The sequence below is a fragment of the Amblyomma maculatum genome, chromosome 5 (assembly GCF_055883805.1).
Source record: "Amblyomma maculatum isolate TAMU_Amacu chromosome 5, ASM5588380v1, whole genome shotgun sequence".
In the NCBI taxonomy this organism is placed as follows: Eukaryota; Metazoa; Arthropoda; class Arachnida; order Ixodida; family Ixodidae; genus Amblyomma; species Amblyomma maculatum.
In genome coordinates this window covers 90821743-90842656 of record NC_139348.1, presented here as the reverse complement: position 1 = coordinate 90842656, position 20914 = coordinate 90821743, and the positions used below count along the sequence as shown (strand labels likewise).

The 20914-nt window shown below is 45.7% G+C and overlaps 1 protein-coding gene across 6 annotated transcripts in view; it reads right to left on the bottom strand.

Moving 5' to 3' along the window:
* sick (sickie) overlaps nt 1–20914 on the bottom strand; it is an 819067-nt gene that overhangs the window by 113827 nt on the left and 684326 nt on the right. For all 6 annotated transcript variants that reach the window (XM_084603878.1, XM_084603875.1, XM_084603874.1 and 3 more), the window contains one exon: nt 12129–12227. In XM_084603878.1, coding sequence (XP_084460004.1) covers nt 12129–12227 — 99 coding nt within the window. The remainder of the gene's footprint in view (nt 1–12128; nt 12228–20914) is intronic.

Genomic DNA, 20914 nt, shown 5'->3' with positions numbered 1-20914 from the left:
GAAAAATCTTACAGGTCCAACTTCGCGACCACAAACGCAGGCCTGCTTGACAACGTATACGTGTACAAAGCTGCAGTCCCCGCAAAGAGCCTTAAATGTCGTCAAATTCTGCCTTACTGTAAAGCCACCGTACATATGGGCGAGTATTTGAGGCCATCAATTGCCGCTACGGAACAGGGAAACGAATAGAAAAAAAAAAAAAACAAACAACAAACTATACTGGAAGAACGAGTACACAGTGTAAGGTAGTCGATAAAATAAAGAGCAAGCAAAGAACGAAGAAAATGCGATGGAAACAATTGAGCCAATGTAAGATCACCTATATTAGGGAAGTGCACCGATCGGAATGGCGCTCAATTGTGTCAGAGCGGTGAGAGTCTATTTTCTACAGTAACTAACCTTTTTAGTATGATTGAGCGAGGTTACACAGATATGTCTGACCTACAGTACGCCGCCGTTCCCAGCCCACCTCATGGGGCGGAGACGACAAGAATGAGAAATGAAATCATAACGATTAAATTAGTTTCTTGAGTCAAACCACCAAGGTAGGCTTTGGGGAATGCCCCGCTGAAGAACTCCGGATAAATATCTACCAGCGCGTTCTCCATCAACGGGCACCGAACTGTCCGTACACAGGCGGTTATGCCTCCCAGTGTCCACTTCCATTGAAAGCTCGTGCGGATCTAACCCATGATCTATAGTGCTGAGAAGCGCAAAGCCGCATAACCCCTGAGACACCGCGGCCGATATAGTCGGGCAGAAAGAGGTCGGATGGAATACACGGAGGATCAAAGTGCCGGCGGGACACGGAAAAGAAACGAAAATCGAAGGGATGACGAAACCATCTATAGCCACCCACACAGCGAGGCGCGAGACCGCACACATCGGTGAGGCAAGACGCAGTAAATAAACGGTCGGACCGGTGTGGATCTGCCGGCGAGAATGAGATAAGGCGGATAATCCTTCCGGCCTACTTCCACGTGAAGCTCATGGAAAGCACACAACAGTGGTCCACGCAGAGTGGGCTCAGTTATCAATGCGCCGAAGCTGTAATCAGTGCAGCCTCTCGCATTCGGCGACTTGCTTGTTCCCAAAGAGGACTCGGTCACTAAGAGGCCAGGGAGTTTTATTTTTTGCCGCGGATTCTCGATATCGCAGCTTTAAGATCTGAACTGAACGAGCGGCGCGCTGCGCGTTATCGACAGCAATGGGAGGCGTCCATTCGCACCTTATGTGCCACGCGCGGGACATGGTCGGATTGAGGCAAAGGGCCAAGGTAAAGTGGAGTAATGGAAGTGCTTCGCGATAGTACACCACAGAGAGAAGATTACCAAAAAGACGCGAAGAGGAAAAACGAGTGAGAGCGGGCGCCGCGCGCAAGGTGTAATAAACAAACACACACGTGTAGCACGTGGCTTAAATTTCCGGGAAGGCGAGAGGGGATTAAGATAAAGGAGATACGAGTGCACACAGACATTCTTGTCAAAGCACGCCGTTTTAGCGGACGCATACGAAGAAATGAGAGAGAGATAGTAACATAAAAACAGGAGCAGAGTAGAAGATACCATATCGGTATTTCTGCTCTGAACGAGAGAATCCCAAGAAAGCCGATTCTGCGTAAGCGCGGAGGCCCGGTTCGCGGATCATTAGACGTTATCTCACTTGAACACGTTTCATCTACGGGGTAAAAGTAAGGACGTATAGAAACACATCCACAAAAGGAAGCTCTGTACATATCAAGGCAGGCTAGGTGGCTGGACAAAAATAGCCCACGAGCGTTAAACAACCAAAGTGGAAAGGACAAACGGGACAGAAGGAAAAGTTATCCACACTAACATTGAGCAATTCGAAACACGGGTTTTTAGATACGAACTCCGATTAGTAGCTACCGTCCGTCAACTATCAACCTGTATCAAATATAAAAAAAGAAAAAGAAAAACAGTTTTGTTTTTCCTGGGATGTTCAGACGTGTAATGGATATTCACAGCTGTGTATCAGCAAACAAACGCATATAGGGAATACGAGAGGTTCATTGTGAGAGGAAGGAAAGCATGGGGGATTTCTTGATGTTCATTAATGTTCAATAATAGTGTAATTACGGAGAAAATTGATTAGAAAGTAGAAGAAAAAGCAACCGCACGCCGCCTGTGAGGCCTGAGCACACGACTTCTGAATTTAGCGTCTGTGGCTCTAACGACTTGAGCTATGGCGACGCATTCCTAGTGCGATTCAGGACCTCAGTATATCGCTCCTTTCCTACGTACTGTGTACCACGTAATTAAAGCTATCAAGATGAACCAAGAACGTAATATAGGTGCAATTGTAGTGGATAATGCAAAACAGCTACTTGGAAAACACATACACAAACACATCACTGATTCGGTTAATTGGAATCCCTCTTCACATTCACACGATCTTCCCGTTCTACAGCATAGAACCTGTATACGAGCCCTTCTTGAGTCTTTTCACTGACCTGACAATAACAGGTAACCTTCAATTATACTTATACGCCTCGGAAAGAGTTCATCATGTTGGCTGGCGCTTGATTGGTGCTTAGAAAAGTTATGTAAAGTAATGGTGAGGCTTCTTCAATCATTCTCCATATTGTCATGCATCTACAGCGCTCTGTTAGTTGCAAACACCAGTGAGTGCCAGACTAATAAAATAAGTTCAGGTAGCAGCTGTCAGTTTGTGTGTATAACCCTCCCATTTAGCCGCATACCTCCGTTCCCTACATCCATTCGACGTACAGGTGCCGCCGAAATTAAATGGGAGGCGGCTTTATCGAAACATTTGATTGCTCCCAGTCCCAAGCACAGTGGTGGAGCTTTGTCGGTACACTCTAATTTGGGCAATAAAAATTCGGCGGCATACGTCTATTCAAGCGAGCATAACAGAGAGAGAGATGAAATTAATATTTTTTCTCCAATATTGTCTTCTATTTAATTTTTGACAGCAGCTGTACATTGTTTTGATAATGGTGCAGAATGTGCCTAATCTGGACCCAAGTGGTAAAATCTCCAGTTTGTCCGACAATCAGCAGGAATTAAAAAAAAAAAAAAAAGCTTGAACTGCTAATCCCACAAGCTGTTTTTATTCAGAACGTTACGCGAGTGTGCGCAAAAAAGACGAGGCAAAGTTCGGAGGGGAGGAACCAATCCAGTTTAAAAGCCATCTCATTAGATTAGCGTAAGTGTCCTGAACATATATGGCCGATGAAAAAGAGGTTTTAAGACTAGGTTATATATACGATAAATAAAGGTTAAATATAGTTGGCTCCATGCACACGCGGGACAAGCCGTGGTGTGAACGATGAGCGTGGTGCGGTTGATGGGTGCAGTGCGTCTCACAAAGGATGAATAACGGTCCACGAAAGTATGAGTAGCTTCGCCTCATAAATTAACGATTAATATGAATTATCAGTAGAGTATGCTTTGAATTTGAGCCTTGTACGTGATGGTATACCCTCGAAGAGCGAAACGGTGTCACGCTCTACATGAAAATGATAACTATACCGCGTGTCGCGCGGAGTTTCGCCGCCTAGAGAGAGAGAAAAAAAAAAATAAAGCAGCTCTACCCCGACAACCATCCAAATTAGTGCCTTTTGTTTCGCGGGACTTTTGCTAGTGCGTTATGCCTACTAGAAACACCAGGAATGCAAGTCACCTGAACTTTAAACCTCCATTAACACACGATATTTATGGTCAGCGACTGCTGCAGTTTGATGGTGCAAAAATCTGGAACGATAGTCAGCTTGAGGTCAAAATATCCAACGACTTTGTACATTCTGTAATGTTTCTTCCTGATAATATGCCGTAGACACAAGCAGTGTTTTTTTACTTTTAAATTACTAGTCTGTCATGTGCTGCCAAGCTTGTATGACCATGGGCCCAACAGTTTTTGATGTATGGTTTATATGTTGAATAAAGTAAATTCTCCTTCTTTTTAGTGTCTCCAGGCTGGCTACACACTCCATCGTGGTGCAGTCGGACACCTCGGTGCATTTATCTCTAGCCGTTATCATTTCGCAAGTCTCGGAAATCATGGCAAGCAAAGCACTTTATCTCTCTGACCCCCTGGAAGCTCTAGGAAAAAATAAATAAATAAACAAATAAACGCGATCACAAATAAGTCCCGGACAACCATGCTTTGTGTGTCGGTAAGTTTATCGCCATCCATTGCGGCGGAAAGGGATCAAACCCGCTCGATGTACGATAGTCCAGGCCTCCGTCATCTAATCCGCCCGAGAGGGCCAGAGACAAAATCCGCGAATTCGTGGTACCGTTCGGTGTTCGCAGGATGTGGTTACATCTCGTGAGAAGGCGTTCTGCACAGTGGGCCGTGACAAACTGCGCTTGTCTTCTCGCGCCTCACGCCACGCGAGGGCGAATTTCCGCCAAGAGGCCGGCGATGTGTTCTTGCGGAGGGGCTCAGCAATAACACCCTCCCGCAATATCTCGTCGTGTAGGCGAGACGCGATGACAGCTCCGACCAGAACAAATCGCCGCCGGACGCGAGCACAAGAGAGCGCGGTTAGAAACGCCGCAGACAAACAAACAAACAAACAAAAATATATAAGAATGTCGCAAAAAAGAAAATAACAAGACGAAACATGACGCAGGATTGGACGAGGCGGGGCGGCATGCCGACACGGCTTCGCAATTGCGGCGTCACTGCGGTGCGTGTATTGCTATTCCAAAGCGTGCGGTATGCCAGCCCGACCATTTCGTCATAGCTGTGAGAATCCGTCAAGGCATCACGAACGAGGGACGGCGGATAGGCAGGAAGTCTGATCCGGGTGAAGGCGGATGTTGGCCAAGCGAAGTGTGATGTATTCACTGGTGATTTGAAACCACTCACTAGCGAAAGTTCGCACTTTTTTTTTTTTTTTAGAAAAATTAATGAACACTAAACAGACGTTACTCTGTAACTTCTTTAATACCTACACGATACTCTGTGATCCACCGCGAGCTTCCTACCCGTCAAACAATGAACGAATGGATCATTAAAGAGTCGGGACTCAAAATCGATATAAAAATGGAGTTTGAAAATTGCGCCGGGAGTAGAACGAATAGACATTGCTACGAATACAATAACGTCAACAAAACCCGCCTGGTGCGTTGCCAAAGCGTGCCTCGATAAAAACCACTTAAAATTACTGCGAGCGCCGCGCCGTCTGGCGCCACAGAGAAGTAGCAAAAGAAGAGCGTTTGCTGCAGCGTCCGAAGGAGGGCGCATAGAGCGGCGCAGCGACCAGCCAGAATTTGCGGGAGGGCGCACCGGCGGCTGGAGAAACCCCATAGCCTGTGGTACCAATGGAGAAAAGCTGGAGAGCGCACAGAAGAGCAGTCTCAGGAGGTGGCCAGAGATGCTTCCAGAATTTGCATGGACTTGTGCTATATGTTTAGTGCTAAGTGACTTTCGATTATTTAAAAATCAACCGAAAAAATCGGCTCAACTGCATTGTCGTCCCATGCTACTCGCTAATTTTTCTTGATTGTCCTAGCGCACAGAAGAGCAGTCTCAGGAGGTGGCCAGAGATGCTTCCAGAATTTGCATGGACTTGTGCTATATATTTAGTGCTAAGTGACTTTCGATTATTTAAAAATCAACCGAAAAAATCGGCTCAACTGCATTGTCGTCCCATGCTACTCGCTAATTTTTCTTGATTGTCCTATTATAATCACATGCAGGCATCATTCATCGTTATCGTTCATTTCTCAGTTCCCAACGTACTTGACGCCGCGTCTTAGTCGCCCACCGTGAGCTACTGCGCCTTTCCTTCCTGCATGCAAATTGTCATTATTATCGTTAAACCACAACCATAGTAGCGCAATAGCACTCCTTCGACGCACACACGAACTGTTTTACACGATACTACCCTCCTATGGGGTTTTAATTTGAGTAAGATTTCAGCAACTTTAGCACGCGGGTTCCGCGTAACCGGCATGCAACTTTGGACATGACAGAATATGCAACATATTAGTGAATTTTCGTAACCCTCTCTTCTTGAAACAGGTTCTTTTCGGTGACTTGAATATGTGGCAAATTGCACCACAGGTGCGCCCCGTCCAAGACGCCGGTCAGAGACGACGAATTATGGATAACGACCCTTGATGAGTTACAAAGAGATTAAATGGAGTTTATATACAAAACTTGGCAATATTTAGAGCAAGGTTAGGCAAAAGAGACATGGATCTGGCTAGCTCGGCCTAGCCGAAGATGCACACATGAAGCCATAGCTCAGAACATCAGACTGGTCTCTCGGGCTTGGCTTTAAGCCCTCGATGTCCAGTCCACATTTCAATTCCGTCCAATCGCCACGAACTTCAACATGATTGGTTCGTGGTCACGTGTAACTTCAGCAGTGAGTGAAACCCTTTCCACACAACGAAAGAAAAAAACACAAAATGCCACATGCTGCCCACATTCTACTGTACACTTTGCCGCGTTCTCGCGTTAAGATCATCAAAGAGAATGAGCAGCGTCGTTGACGGACCGCCGTCGTCTCTCACCCCCGCTCTTCCTAAAACTTGCAAAGCCCGCGACCTCTGGCTTAGCGGCGGCGGGAAGAAAAGTCGCTCGGTCAATCGGTCGTCCCGCGGACGTCTTTCCCTTTGTTCAACGTTCCCCATCACTCTTCCACCGGCGCCGAATGTCACCCTTCTGTCTGGACGCGGCGTGTCTGTGAATGGACGTTTCAACCGCGATGGCGGTGTCGTGTCGGCTCGTATTTAAAAGCGTACCGTTCGGTACGCACAAAGCAGCTTAACCTTCCCCTTTGGGGACTCGATTGCCTGTCAGCCGCCCGGTGACACTCGTCACTCTAATGGCTTTCCCTGCTTCATCCGGTGTTTAGCGGCGCCTTCTTGTCTGCACGCAGCTAGTATCATTTCATGCTACAAGCAAAACTACCACGAGGCGCTGAGTACATAGCCGCCAATACAGGGGCACCTAGCGATACCTTACAATATTTATTCGGAAAAGCAATGCCACCAGGGAGGCTTTGGAACGACCGACTGCTTCAAAGCGGCCGGATGCGTTTCGGGCGCCTAAAAGAAGAAGAAAAAAAAGATGCTATTTCTTCGGGAAAATTTTTCGCTGCTCGTATAGCGACTCGCCAAAGGCGTGACGTATGGCGAAGACGTGACTTATGCCGAGCTAACTTTTTTTTCAGGTCACCGATTCCCACACCCAGATGCCCTACTGAGCACCGGAACACTGCAACAATGTTGCTGTTTTGTTTTGAAGTTTAATACCCTGCTGCTAATGCCTTTTTTTTTAGTGTCTTTGCAGCGTAAAAAGAAATAAACAGTAAGTAAAATTGCCATATACTTAATTACGCGTTGAAACACCATAAATGCAACTCTTTGCAAAACAGCAGATATATGTAGTCTTAACCTTGAAAAAAGCGTCCGGACTCGCGAATTTTGAAGGTATTGCGCACTACTTAACGCCTTGCAAGGCCCAACAGTGAAGGCGACACCGGAATTGTACAGTCCTTTAAAACGAACGATTCACTAACATCCCGACGGATACCGCGGAGACCAGCGTATGCATCCGTCATTGAAGGGCGTTACAAACTTATGGGGCTCAGGCAAAGCTCGAAAAAATTATTGCGAATTACTGCTAGTTTAAGAATATCTTTAATATAAGAACAGTGTGAGAAGTTTTGACAGACAGTGCTTGCAACACATCACTAAGGCTTCATAGTCGTGATCTTGAGGACTATAATAACGTTTAGAATATACTAAAGAAAGAAAGTCTAATTTTTACCAGTAAACTATAAAAGGTACAATACTAAATAAAACATTGTGTTAGTTTTAATAACGTTCCAATAGAATATGCGACGTTATTAAAGCTAAAATAACAGTTTTAAAACATTATCGTGACTTTCGGTGTTATACCTGGGGTGAGAAAGTGCCAGTTGCAAGGAATGCACACCAAGAAACACGCTTATAAGAGCTGATACGTGAAACGCGAGCCGCCAGCCTGCTGAACACAGGGAAGCGCCCGTGCGCGGACGGTATGCTCGTTGGTTGCTCGTATGGTGGGAAAGGATCAGCGTACTGCGGAGTGGCGATCAGGACGGAATACACAAAAAAAAAACACGTGGGCTGAAAACACAAGCACGATGATTGCGCGCATCCCCGAGGCAGTATAAAGCAAGTAAATGAAATGAAATAAATGGGCGACCTTACACGTCGGTAACAATAAACATCCCCTCTAAACATCACTGGCATAATGGAGGAACAAGTGGACTTATTAAGTTGATAGTAAGCGGCCACGGGTTACTTCTCCTACTGAAAAACCGAAAGTTCTATGATGTAATAACTTCACATGATCTCATACAATTATCATAGAACCGCATACGCTTCCATCATTATCATATAATATTTTCCATTATTTATGATAATGTGTGAGATTCTATGAGATCTTATGCGATTTTTGCGATTTGTACGTGACCTTTTATATGAGATGAGTGAGACTGTGTGAGAAAATGTGAGGTTACTGCCTCATGCTACTTTTTTCACTAGGGTTCTGATCCTTAGATCGAGATGTTATCCGAGACAATGACCTCACATTTTCTCGCACAATCTCACTCAAATTGCATAAAAAATCAAATACAAGTCGCAAAAAATAGTATAAGATCTCATAGAATCTCGCAATTAGCCTAAATAATCGAATATATTCCATGATAATAATGACAGCGTTTGAGATTTTATGCTATTTGTATAAGATCGTATAGTTCCGGAACTTTATACCGCCTCTGTTTTTTCGCCTGGCATATACAACCAGTGCGGGGAGAGCTCGGAGCTCTTGAAACCATGCCCCCCCCCCCCCTTTTTTTTTAATTTTTACTATCTTGTTCATTTAAATTCATTTCACGTCGACGGTTGGCATGCGTTCATTTCCTAGCGGAGGAGCCGCGAAACCTTTCGCCAGGGTCAGAGCGCGTTTCATTCCTCTCAATGCAGCTATTATTCGTGTAAGCAACATTTGCAGTGCCCGTGCTGCCCTCATCTTCAAACACTCATCGCGATTCCGACGAAAGAAGCCAACGCGAAATGACAGCAGGGCAGCGTTCCTGCCAGACCGCCCACGGAGCGCGTACAGCCGGATACAAACTGCTACATATAACTGGTCGATATTTGGCACAGTCTGCTCTAAGTGTACGTGTGGCCAGTATGAATTCAAAAAAAAAAAAAAAAAAGAAAAGAAATCCCGACCGCGACCTTGAAGGGCACCAGCAGGCTTCCTCAAAAGCGTTCTGGCAGCAAAGCATTTTGTCGGAAGTGCCCGAAAATGGGCCATCCAGATACAAACCTCGAGCGCCGGCGACGCCAGTGTTTTACTTCTGTCGGACTGCTGACAGCAAAACACTGCAGTGGAGTAGTGTCCCCCTCCATGACCTCTCTCTTTTTTCCAGAGGTTACGGCGTAATAAAAGTGGCCATCTTTATGGCCGCGACTACTGCTCCCATAAAGACGGAGAGGAGAGAAAGAGCCACGGTGGGGCAAGAGCGGAAGCCTATAATCACAGTTTGGGCCGCTACGTTTCCGCATATTCTAGCATACTCTGGGAGGGGACGCCCATTCCACTTTGCTATTACGACCGTTCTGTGAGCCAAGTGCATGACCCATGGTATTTTTCGGTCCTAATTTTAGGCGTCCTGCAATAACAGCACAGTTATCAAAAATATATATATTTCCAGTATTGCAGCGCGTCCTTCATGCTACAGTGATCTGCAGCTGCTGTCTGTAGCTGCTCGGCACCACACAGGTTTTTTTCCCCCTTTTTTCCTTTTTTTTTTTCTGTTTTCTAAATCCCAAAAGAGCCGCTACATAACGAACCAGATTTTACAACCCGCTTTCCCTTGAAAGTCGCAGCATGCCCGTTGCACGAGTGAGTTTTAAAGTGTAAAATAAAATAGAAAAAAAGGACTTCGATAACATGGAAAGCGGGAGAATAAAATATATAAAAGCACTTATCAGAGGCTGTGATGCACAACGAGGCGCATATCGACGCTTGCTGACTTTTCACTGCGCTCAAAACAACATCGGGTACACGAGAGCCGACTAGCAAAAGTGGATATCGCTTTATTACGATGGCGAAAACATCGAAAGTGCAACAAAACAAGAACGTCTCACACGGATCTGCGGATTTCGTACTTGAATGAACGGTCTATTCGCGAAGTCAACTGGTTCCGACGAAAACGCACAACCGGCACTGCCGCGCACGTTTTTATCCCCGTGCTCTCAATTTCGCGAGAGATACGTTCATTCGAGTATGGAGCAACCAAGGCCAATATACGTACAGTCGTGAGCAAAAGTGGACAGACCACGCTAACTGCTACGATTGCTTTTTTGATGTATAAAAAGATGTGCCAGAGAAAATTGCTTGGGCAAGGAGGCAAGTACGTTATGCATGGTACCTAATGCACTTCTCACGAATAAGTGTTTCACTGTCAGAAAAAGCTGGCGGGTAGTTTTCTCAAAGCGCATGGTCTCTTCACTTTTGCTCACGACTGTACGTCTATGCGATGGTGTTTATGTCTTACGAAAAAAAAAAAAAAGTGCAGGCACTGTCGAGGTCAAGTGAAATAAATACGAGCAGGGACATACAAACGCGAATCCCCAGAGAACATTTGAAAGAAATATGATACAAATATAATTGCTTGCAAATTCCGGGCAGAACACCGAATGAAAGGTTGAAACCTTCAAACACACGAATCTCCGGAAAAAAAAAAAAAAAGTCTTGTTTGCGCTTCTGTCGGCCCCTACACAGAGTCTGCTGCGAGTGCCTATTTCGACTCCAAGGTGAATCATGCGATGTTTCAGTACGGTATGAACGAACACCGCCAAAACGCGGCCTCCGTACATCAGCTTGACGTCCCGCGATCGACGGTGATGTGAAGGATCGCGTTGACCGGATCCTGCACGTCCGGCAAAGGGGAATGCGAGATGGATGTTCTTGCGTGGGCTTCGTCTCTCCTATAGTCGATCACAAATACGAGCTTCAGCGCGCAAAAAAAAAAAAAAAAAAAAAAAAAAAAAAAAAAAAAAAAAAAAAAAAAAGCTTGGCCAAACAACGCAGTGGCTACAGTATTTGATCTGTACTAAGGCAGAGAGGACATACACTTCTCTCTCCCAGGCGTATCAGCAAAGACAAGCTGATGTTTCAGGCTGAGGGAAAAACTTAAGCATTTACCAACTGGAAAACTACGGCTAACCGGCGGTGCTTTTTAGTCGAATCCTGCTTGTCCCGCATGAGATGTGGCATGCCAGGCCACCGTTGCGGTTTCCTCTCGGTGACACTGCAGTCATTCGATCGGTTTTCGACGGCTTTGAACATGTATCAGACCTGTCTCACATTCCAAGCCCTGTGCGGTTTTCCCAAACGTTTTCGGCGAACACAGGCGCACAGACGAACCACGCTCCCCGGCTTGAAACATGCACTTGGCACAGACGACAAAAACACCTTTCATTCACACCCGGTGTGCACGTAGGAGACCCTCATTGTATTGCCATTTTTCACGGCACAAAACGGTCGTTCAAAGGTATCTCCGCGCAGGACAGCCACAGAAAAACGGGCCAAGCTTCTTGTGCAAGTCCTCCTCTAATAACATTTCTGGTGCGTATGTGCCTGACCATGTTTTTTGCTTCGTTTATAGAACGAGGAACACACTGATTACTTCCACGCTGTAAATTTGCACACGTCACAAGAATATACGCGCAAGAAGGCAATGGAGTGCTTCGCGAACTGTGTCTCCTATTGCGCAGCGGTCTTCAAAAGTGAATTAAAGACCCCAGATGGCTCATTCGTCGATTCAGAGGAGAGCACACCGACGACAGGGAAGCAGAGGAGAAGACGTGAGTGCCGCCAGCTTCCAACGCGCGTGTTAAAAGCTAGCGAGAGTCACGCCTGCTCTCGCATGAACCTTCGAGGTGCCACCGGCAAACGCCAGGAAAGGGAGATAGGAGGACAACACAGAGATCAAGTCCGAGTCGGCGTCCTCGTGTATGCTGAAGGCAGCAGGGTCAGCCCAGGGAATGCCTGTGAGCACGGTCAACGCAGGAACCCTACCCGCCTGTAAGAAAGACCGAGGAGAGGGGTGTCCCACTCACGTTGGTGGTGAGCTGCGAGGTGAGTGTGGCCACTTTCTCGTTGGCCTGGTCCAGCTGCTTGCGGAGCTTGCGGATCTCGTGCGCCTGCTTTTCCTCCGTCTGCGGACACCCCGAGGAGAGAGAGAAAAGAAAGAAACAAGCACAAAAAGAACTGATGAGAACATTACGAAAGCATGAACTCTACGAGATCACGATCAAGGCTAGCTGAACAACACTGTATGCAAAATGCATCTACCGAATTATCGCTACACACAGCTATAGTGCTCTAGAAGATTGGGCAGTGTGTCGACCGCGCCGCGAAATGCATGGGAGCGGGGGGCCGCTTTTGCGATGACGGAGGCGCCTCAGCGCAGAGGGCGCCACCAGCAACTGGTGTGTCAGCCGTCCGGGCGCCCGCGAATGCGCGCTGTGCAGCAGGGTGGATACCGCGCGCACTGTACGTTCTTGTTTGCTTGTGCGTCGTCTCAAGCTGTTCGCGACAAGATATTATAAATATGCCGGTTAATGGGGCTCAGTACTGTTAGCAATCACCTAATTTATTTTCCCTTTTGGCCGTCGGCAACACCTCGCGAAAGCAACATGTACAGGAGCTGGGCTCCGAAGAAAACAGCTTGGAGAGGGCGTACAAATTCAGACTCGCACACCACGCTTCACTCGCCGTACAGCTTGCTTTAGCATTCCTGAAGCACCTAATTGACGTCCAGAAATGCACTCGTTTTGAAAAGAGGGCAGTGTGGAGACAGGATGTATGAAGAAGTCAAACATGCAACATGTGCGTTAGTGCGCTGACTAAAGCGGGCCACAGTAACCCCATTATCAAAACAGTCAAGAATAGTATATTCCGTTGTTTCACGCGCAGACTATGCCGACTACAGTAAGTTACCTGAAGCCACAAGAAAAGTCGGCATTCAGTTCGAATGAATGAAATATGGAATACCCCGCATAGAGGTAGAGACATGAAAAACGAACGACACTAGGTAAACGGCTACTAAATAACTAAACACAGTGGGTCAGAAAAGGTGGAAGAAGTGGGAAGTAAAGGATGCACAGAAAAAAAAAAAGAAAAGAGACGTGTCGCCTACAAGGGAGGGAGAAAGGATCGAGGCACGCAGCGCCGTGAAAAGAGCGACCTCGAATGTGAACAAACGTTTGGAATTGTCGTGCGGCGCAGCAAACGCACGACGGAGAAGAAAACAGGCAGCTAAAGACGAAGAAAAATGGAGGAATATGACAGGCAATAAAAAAAGGGAAACAATCGAGCTTAAGAACCAAATGGAGGCCTGGGAATCAAGAAGAAAGCACACAAAAAGGCTGCAATCGAACGCGTAGATATAAGCGTCGAAGTTTAGGTCAACAGCTTCGTAAAACTGTACACTAATATAAGAACAAACCATTTTATTTTCTTTCCATAAATTGGAACATTGCTGTAACGGGTAGCTTTAAGTACCCAGAGATGCGCGCTATACTTTAAACATTTAATCTCAATGCATTATAGTTTGACAATGACCTAATTGTTCCAGAAAATGTTTTCATTCTAGGTAGTTTTTATTCTGCGTGCTCAAGCAACCGGTAATATGTAAGTCATTGACCCCGGAAGATCGCTCTAGTCGTTTTGGTGCACATATAAAATGAAAAAAAAAAAAGAAAAAAAAAGAAAAAAAGAATAGCTTTGAAAAAAAAAAGAACGATGGAAAATAGAGGACGCAGAGGCTATAGTGTACGCCTAATTCGCTTCCGCTACATAATTCTTCAGCGAAAGAGAGGTTGTGAGGTCGGCACGGTTTTTCGCCACGAACAAAAACTGCGCCATAGGCTCCAAGCTATAGCCGCAATTTACCCAAAAATTTGGCTCAGGTGTACGATCCTTTTGGACGCCTTTGCACTTGAGATTTTGCAACCTTCATCTAAAATGTGGAGGTTCAAAAATGTTACCTATTAGAGCACCAGAAAGCTCACACTTGAAATAATGAAAGTTCATGTGTTTTTGCGGCTTCGCTTTTGCGAAGTAAGCGAACCACGACAAGAGTTCTCAAAGGGAAAATAATTGAATTCCCTTGGAGTATTCCACGTGTAATATCAACCTTGTTAACAATTATAGCCTGATTAGTTCTGCAAAGAGTACCCGCGGCAAGTAGCCCGATTATAGTCCGGCAAGCAGTAGTTGGCGAGTTTATTCAGTTGATTACTCACATTTCCATACCACACACTCGAAGAATAAACACGCATTAGTGTCCGCATCTGAATTCGGCCTTATACTAATTGCATGCGCATTTGGTGCCCGTCACCGTTTTCACATTTTTCGTTTTCTTTCGGTGCGCGCCAAGAACTGCATCATATCTGCCAATACGACGCGCAATTATAAGTGTTCTTTTTTTTTTTTTTTGCTCTGTACCATTTGATGCCAATAAAGCGTCCGCTCTCAAGTGCCCATATGAACGTATTCCCTCGAATACGTATATGTGACAGGTTTAATTTTTCATATTTTATCTGAAGTATTGTCCTAGCTGTATTTGACATTTTTAAAATCTAAACAGCTGGTTCACCCTTTGGTCAGCGGCCACGTAAACAAATGTCCGCGATATATATATTTGTTAATCACGAACAGAGAATAAATGCTTGGGTCACGTATATTTTCCTTTTTTTTTTCTTTTTGCCGCTAAATACCACAGTGCTTTACATTAGAACGGTAATAAATAAATGTGTTTTGCTCGCACACTGTATTTGTAATTTATATAAGCGGTGATTATAGGGCACATAAAGAACACCTATTAAAGAGATATATTACAAATTACTGACGATTTAAGATAAACGTTGTTACGTATTAATAAGCACAAGCAGCAAAATGTAAGCAGGTGTTCGTAAATAAGGTTCGTAAAAAATAAGCTGTTCCTAAGAGACCTTACGAAGCACAAGCTTTGATTCGAATGTATACTGTTATTCTCCGCGTGTTAATAGCGCTCCTCGGCAGTAGCCTTTTTTCCCTTGCTGGAAGAACGAATGCAAAACATCACGCTTTGTTGAAAACATTAAGTACAAGCTCATCTGGACGATTGATGGCTGTCCGCAGGAAGAAATGTTGAAAGAGTTTGAAATAGCGATTAAAACATCGCGCGCTGCTCCGTAGGACTGCCCAAGCGAGCACGGCGTCTCCAGATTAACGTAATGGAATAGCAGGGATGAGTTTAAGCACTTGTAATAAGTAGCCCCTTTATTAAATATCGCACCATTTGCGTAGCGTGTCAAAATAGCTCCAAAAAGAACCGCACGCCTCCTCTGTACCCCCGCTATCCCCGCGGCCGCTACGCGCCGAGCGGCGAACGTGGCACCCCTGTTGCACGTCGCGCTCTCTCGCGGTAGTCGGTTCCTGTCATCGCAAAAGCGGCCCGCTCTCCGGCGCCGGTCGTCACACTGCCCAATATTCTAGAGCACTATAACACAGCTGGTCTCGATGGGAGCGCGCGTGACTACAAAAGGGAAACTAAATTTTCTAAAGACACTCGCGCTTCCCCCTCCTTCCCCATCCCCCTCCCCCTCCAAAAATGAAAATAGAAATAAAAAACGACGTTAAAAGAGACATTACTTGCACTGCAGACAACGTTTATCTGAGGGTTAATCGGAACAGCCTAGAGTCCTGCCATCTCGCGGAAATACCTTCTTGCGCTTCGCGTGTACCGTCGCAGTGCGAGTCTATCAGCTGGTGCGGGGGTCGAACAGGCGACACTGTGTTTAAAAGACTGGACCGAACTAGCAAGGAAGCTACAGCGCTTGCCTAAGAGATCAGCCTACGAAAAGCTTCTGCAAACTTCGTATGTTTCTTCACTTGTGCAATAATATCACTAAAGTACGTTTTAATGAAATATGCACAAAATCACAACGTTTCGCAAAGCCCCCTGCAGAGTTTTTCCGGTGAGAACATACACAGAGTGTCTCAGTGAACACTTTAATGAATTCCTTAGAACTGTCAGGTCAAAATAGAGGGAAAAAAAATGTCTGTAGGAACAAACTTTCGGCTCCGGCGGACACAATATGCTGCAAGACTCTTCTAAATACGTTGCTAATTAACTCCCGCAAGATAACATTACATTTTTTGCAGTTGGGTTAATTGTTAGTTCCAAAGTTCCCGGGTTCGAACCCGACCGCAGCGGCCGGTTTCGATGGAGGCGAGACGAACAGGAATCCGTGTGCTGTGCGATGTCAGTGTGCGTTAAATACTCAGGTGGTCGAAATTACTCCGTAGCACTCCACTGCGGCTCCTCTTTCTGTTTTTCCGCTTTCACTCCCACCTTCATCCCTTCCCTTACGGCGCGGTTCAGGTGACCATGAAAAAAGTGAGGCAGATACGGCGACTTTCCGTTTTTCTGTAAATTAATTTACACTTTTAAATCTGTTTGCCCCACGTCGTATACAATATTTTGTCTCGCAGGTTAGAGAAAGGGAAATGCAAGCCGCTGTCAGCTGCGTGGTCGTTATTTTCGGGAGCGCGACAGAGCGAAATGAAGTGCATGGTACGTCGTCGTATTAGAGCAGCCGAAATCGGCGCTGTAGCAACTGCAACACATCATCACCGGACGTCGCGTCTGTACCTAGCTTCCTGTGCGTTTCCGACTGCTTTAACTTCCGGCTTCGTACGGAAAACGCATCAGATCTTCACGCGCTGCAGGTGTTTACAAAATGAATTTTTCAGATGAGCGAAAAAGAAAAAAAGACTTTGTATTCAAATTTTATATATCAAGCAGACCCGTCACAATCACCCCTGCCGAAAATCGGCAGCCCTGTAATGATGTCGCTGCACTCATTATATCGCTGCATAACGGGCTCAAAAATCAAGGAACGATGACGTCGTCACAAGCCCAAGCGCTAATTTTTTAAGCCACATGGCGCGTTGCCGTAGAGAAACCGCGGTACAATTGCTACATATAAAAAAAGAAACGAACCACGACCGGCACTCAAAAAAGGTGTTCAAAGAAGACCGAAAAATGTGATTTCAAAAACGTTATTGGTTAACTATTTGGTTGGCGGTAACCTGCACAAAGACACTTCCCTCGGTACTTATGTAGAGTGTAGGCAGTCCCCTCTGCATCTACTAACTGTATAAAGACACGTACTGGCGCGAGCGCACACAAAAGCTATGTCAATAACTCATTTTTATTTCGTCGTCTGCTATAGCCTGCTCAAATTATCAGCAGCTCACTAAGCTGTCTATGACACCGTCACTTCACGAACTTTAAGTTTCAAGCGGAGAAAAAAAAAAAGTAGCTGTGGTTTAGCTTGTGGTTAAACCTGGAGTTAGGCGAGAGCAATCTGCATGGCTACGCGTAAGTTTGGCTTGAAAGTAAAGACATGGCTTTTGCACATAGTAGTTTACTCTCAGCTTTATTTATGCCATAGGGGAATCACTTTACGTATGAGCACCCCTTGCCTCTCGTCGTTAGCCATTCTCATCGGGAGTAGAAGACGTCTAGTGGTATGACATCGCCTATACGTCAAACTCCAGGGCACACCTACGTCACAACGTTCGAACGAACCTTCGGTCCTAGCAACTCGCTGTTGTCGTTCGCCTCTACCAACAACCGAGTTATCTGTTATGTCTTCTTCTTGTTTTCTTCTGCTTCTTCTTCAACTTGTTCTTTTTCGTCTTCTTGTTTTCCTTCTGCTTCTTCAAGCTTCTTTTTCTTCTTGTTTTTGTTCTGCTTCTTCTTCAAGCTTCTTTTTATTCTTGTTTTTCTACTGCTTCTTCTTTTTCTTCTTGTTTTTCTTCTGTTTCTTCTCCAAGCTTCTTTTTCGTCTTCTTGTTTAACCTCTGCTTCTTCTTCAAGCTTCTTCTTCAAGCTTCTTCTTCAAGCTTCTTCTTTTTCTTCTTCTTGTTTTTCTTCTGCTTTTCTTCAAGCTTCTCCTTTTTCTTCTTGCTTTTCTTCTGCTTCTTCTTCAAGCTTCTTCTTTTTTTCTTGTTTTTCTTCTGCTTCTTCTTCAACTTCTTCTTTTTCGTCTTCTTGTTTTCCTTCTGCTGCTTCTTCAAGCTTCTCCTTTTTCTTCTTGTTTTTCTTCTGCTTCTTCTTCAAGCTTCGTTTTCTACTTCTCAAGGAGAGGCACAGACAGGCAAGGCGATATTTCGAGACTGTGGCGCATGTAGCGTTCGCTACAGAAAAGTTGAAAAAGCACTTCACAAGAAAGTGGGTAAAGGTTCTCGTATCTGCACTCGTACGAAGCGAATCTATATATTATAAGATCACCGATGCTACATATGGTCGGTCTTTTGGGCCTAAGTGCGCTTACACGCATCTCGCATGATTCATGCGGATTCAAAGACCTCCCGAACACGCCGTAAAGTGCAAAAAAATAAATCTGAGTGTCGCTACATTCCTCACTGGCTTCAATACCACAAACCAGGCGCGCCTAAATACGCGGCTTCTAAGCTAGTCTTCAATTAGCGGTTTTCTTGAATAGGCGCCTGGGTCCAATCTGGCGCCAGTCGGCATCAGCCGAGGCAGGGCTGTATTGATTCAGCGTGCCGCGGTGCACACAAGACGTGAGTCATGTCTGCGAGCGGTCGATCCAAGCGAGCGTCACCGGGAAGCTGCCGAGGAAAGAAGCTCGTTTTCTCAAGGCACTGACTGAAGAAGCTTTGCACTGGCGGACTGTTTGTGGACTCAGGCAACTCAGGTTCGGCTCAACGGCACTAACGCAGACGAGCGTGTACGCCCAAGGGGATGGATGAACGGGCTCGCGCGTATACGAAAACAACACATTTGCATGTTTGCACGCGTTTCGAACGCGCTCAAAGCGTACCCCGTCACGAAACTCGCACTCCAGGCCACCGCACAGGAATAAGCTAAAGGCCGAGGCGACGGCATTCATAATAGAGTGCTGCCTGGGCACGCTCCCGGGCCAAATGCACGAGTATTGAATGAACTTACCGCCTCGCGTTCAAGCTCTTGGTACATACATCAAGCGAAGCTGTGCAGGGATGGTACGATCATCACCCGACGGGGAGAGGGGGGCTCTATGATTACGGTGTAGCTATGACATTCGGCTGATGATGAGGAGATCGCGGGATCGAATTCCAGCCCTGCACGGCCGTAATCCAATGAAGGAGAAATGCAAGTACACCCGTGTGCTTTTGCGATGACAAGGCACGTCAATGAACTTCTGACCGTCTAAATTGATGGGAAACGTTGCAATACAGTGACTCTTTCCCTTCTACGATTACCTCTTCCTTTTACCTCATAAAGGCGCTGTTCAGACGTAGACGGCGAGTAATGCAAGTTAGAGACTCAGAATAGCCCATGTATTAATTGTCACCACCGTTTACCGCTCGTCGCCATGCACTGCGCACGTTAACTGGAGAAATCCAAGACGCTTGTTTACAGCTAGCTCTTTAAAGGAACAGAACACTGGAATTTAGGTCTGGATTTTTTTTTCGCCGCAGGGGAAAGATTGATTTCTAAAATGTTCGATTTCACAACGGTTTTGTTAGAAACGCTGTAGAAAAATTTTAGCGGGAATTTTTCGATCAATGCGTGCGCCCGTTTTTATGTAGTCCGATGCTGGAAACCATGAGCAGCAACCGCGATGACGACTGGTGGTCGACAAAAAAGACATACCGAAAACAAATATAACTTTCACTCGCCAGACATAATCAGACATTTTTTGCGTAGAGTAACGTCCTTTTGAATTTCACACTCAATTCTGTTATGGAATAATAACGCAGCCTCGTCTACGAAAGTTTTAGTGGGCATTATTGCTTCATTCACGAAATTGCAAACACTTTGGAGCCATCTAGTGGCAAAACCGGAAAGCATACCTCTCGCGATGCGAAAGCAGGGGTGGTTTTTATTTAAGGACGCACTGGAGAGAGCGTAAAATATGATAAATTATGACAAACACTCCTAGAAGAAAAAAGAACAATGTGCAGTTATAAAAATCAGCTATACTTTGCTAACATGTAGTCACGTGGGGGGCTACAGTGAAAGTACAAGGGTTTCTCCGCTAGATAGCGCCTCGGCTCTTTTTATGCGATTTTTAATGGCAAATTAAAATTGTAAAGCCTCTTTTCTTTGATATTGTAGTGCTCGATTTGTACTATATGAGGCAAGATCTTTTCATCTCCATCATAATCTCATGACATATTTTGGCCAGTGTTCTGTCCCTTTAAGGCTTATGGATTATGTAGACTATTCCTGCAAGCGCCCTTTACTATCTATGGGAAGTATTCGTTGGCTCACAATAGCTAGCTTTAGAACAGTTATGTCAGTTATGGGGATAGAGTAATTGTGGGGCGTCAATGCGCACGCGCACAATGCTGCGCTGAAAGAACGAAGGATGCGGCGTTCATTCTGACCACGTGCAATCGCGCCCCTCCATTCTCTAAATATCTCTACTGTTGCGAGTAGTGTTTGCGCACGGTATTAAAAACAGGGATTCCGGCTTTCAGGCTTGATTTCACTTTATAGATCAGTTCTACTCACAGCCCCGTGAAAAGCCGAAGAGCTTCTGTAATACTGTTGGCCAAGATATATATCGAACCCCGATATTTTGAATTACTCGCTGTATCGAGCACTCAGATTGTTCCTCAGAGAGTCATCTGTGTACCAGGATTGCGCAATATGTAGAAACATCGCTACTTTCGCCTCCAGTTAGGCATTCCGAACTATACGCGCCATGGCCCGGCAAGTATCACTCTTAATGAGCATGCGCGGGAACGGATCGGCTGAGCAGCATTGGGCTCCTGCTGGACGATATTAAGGCGAGGCCTGGACAGAAGGCCCCTTCCCGCGCCGCAACTACTG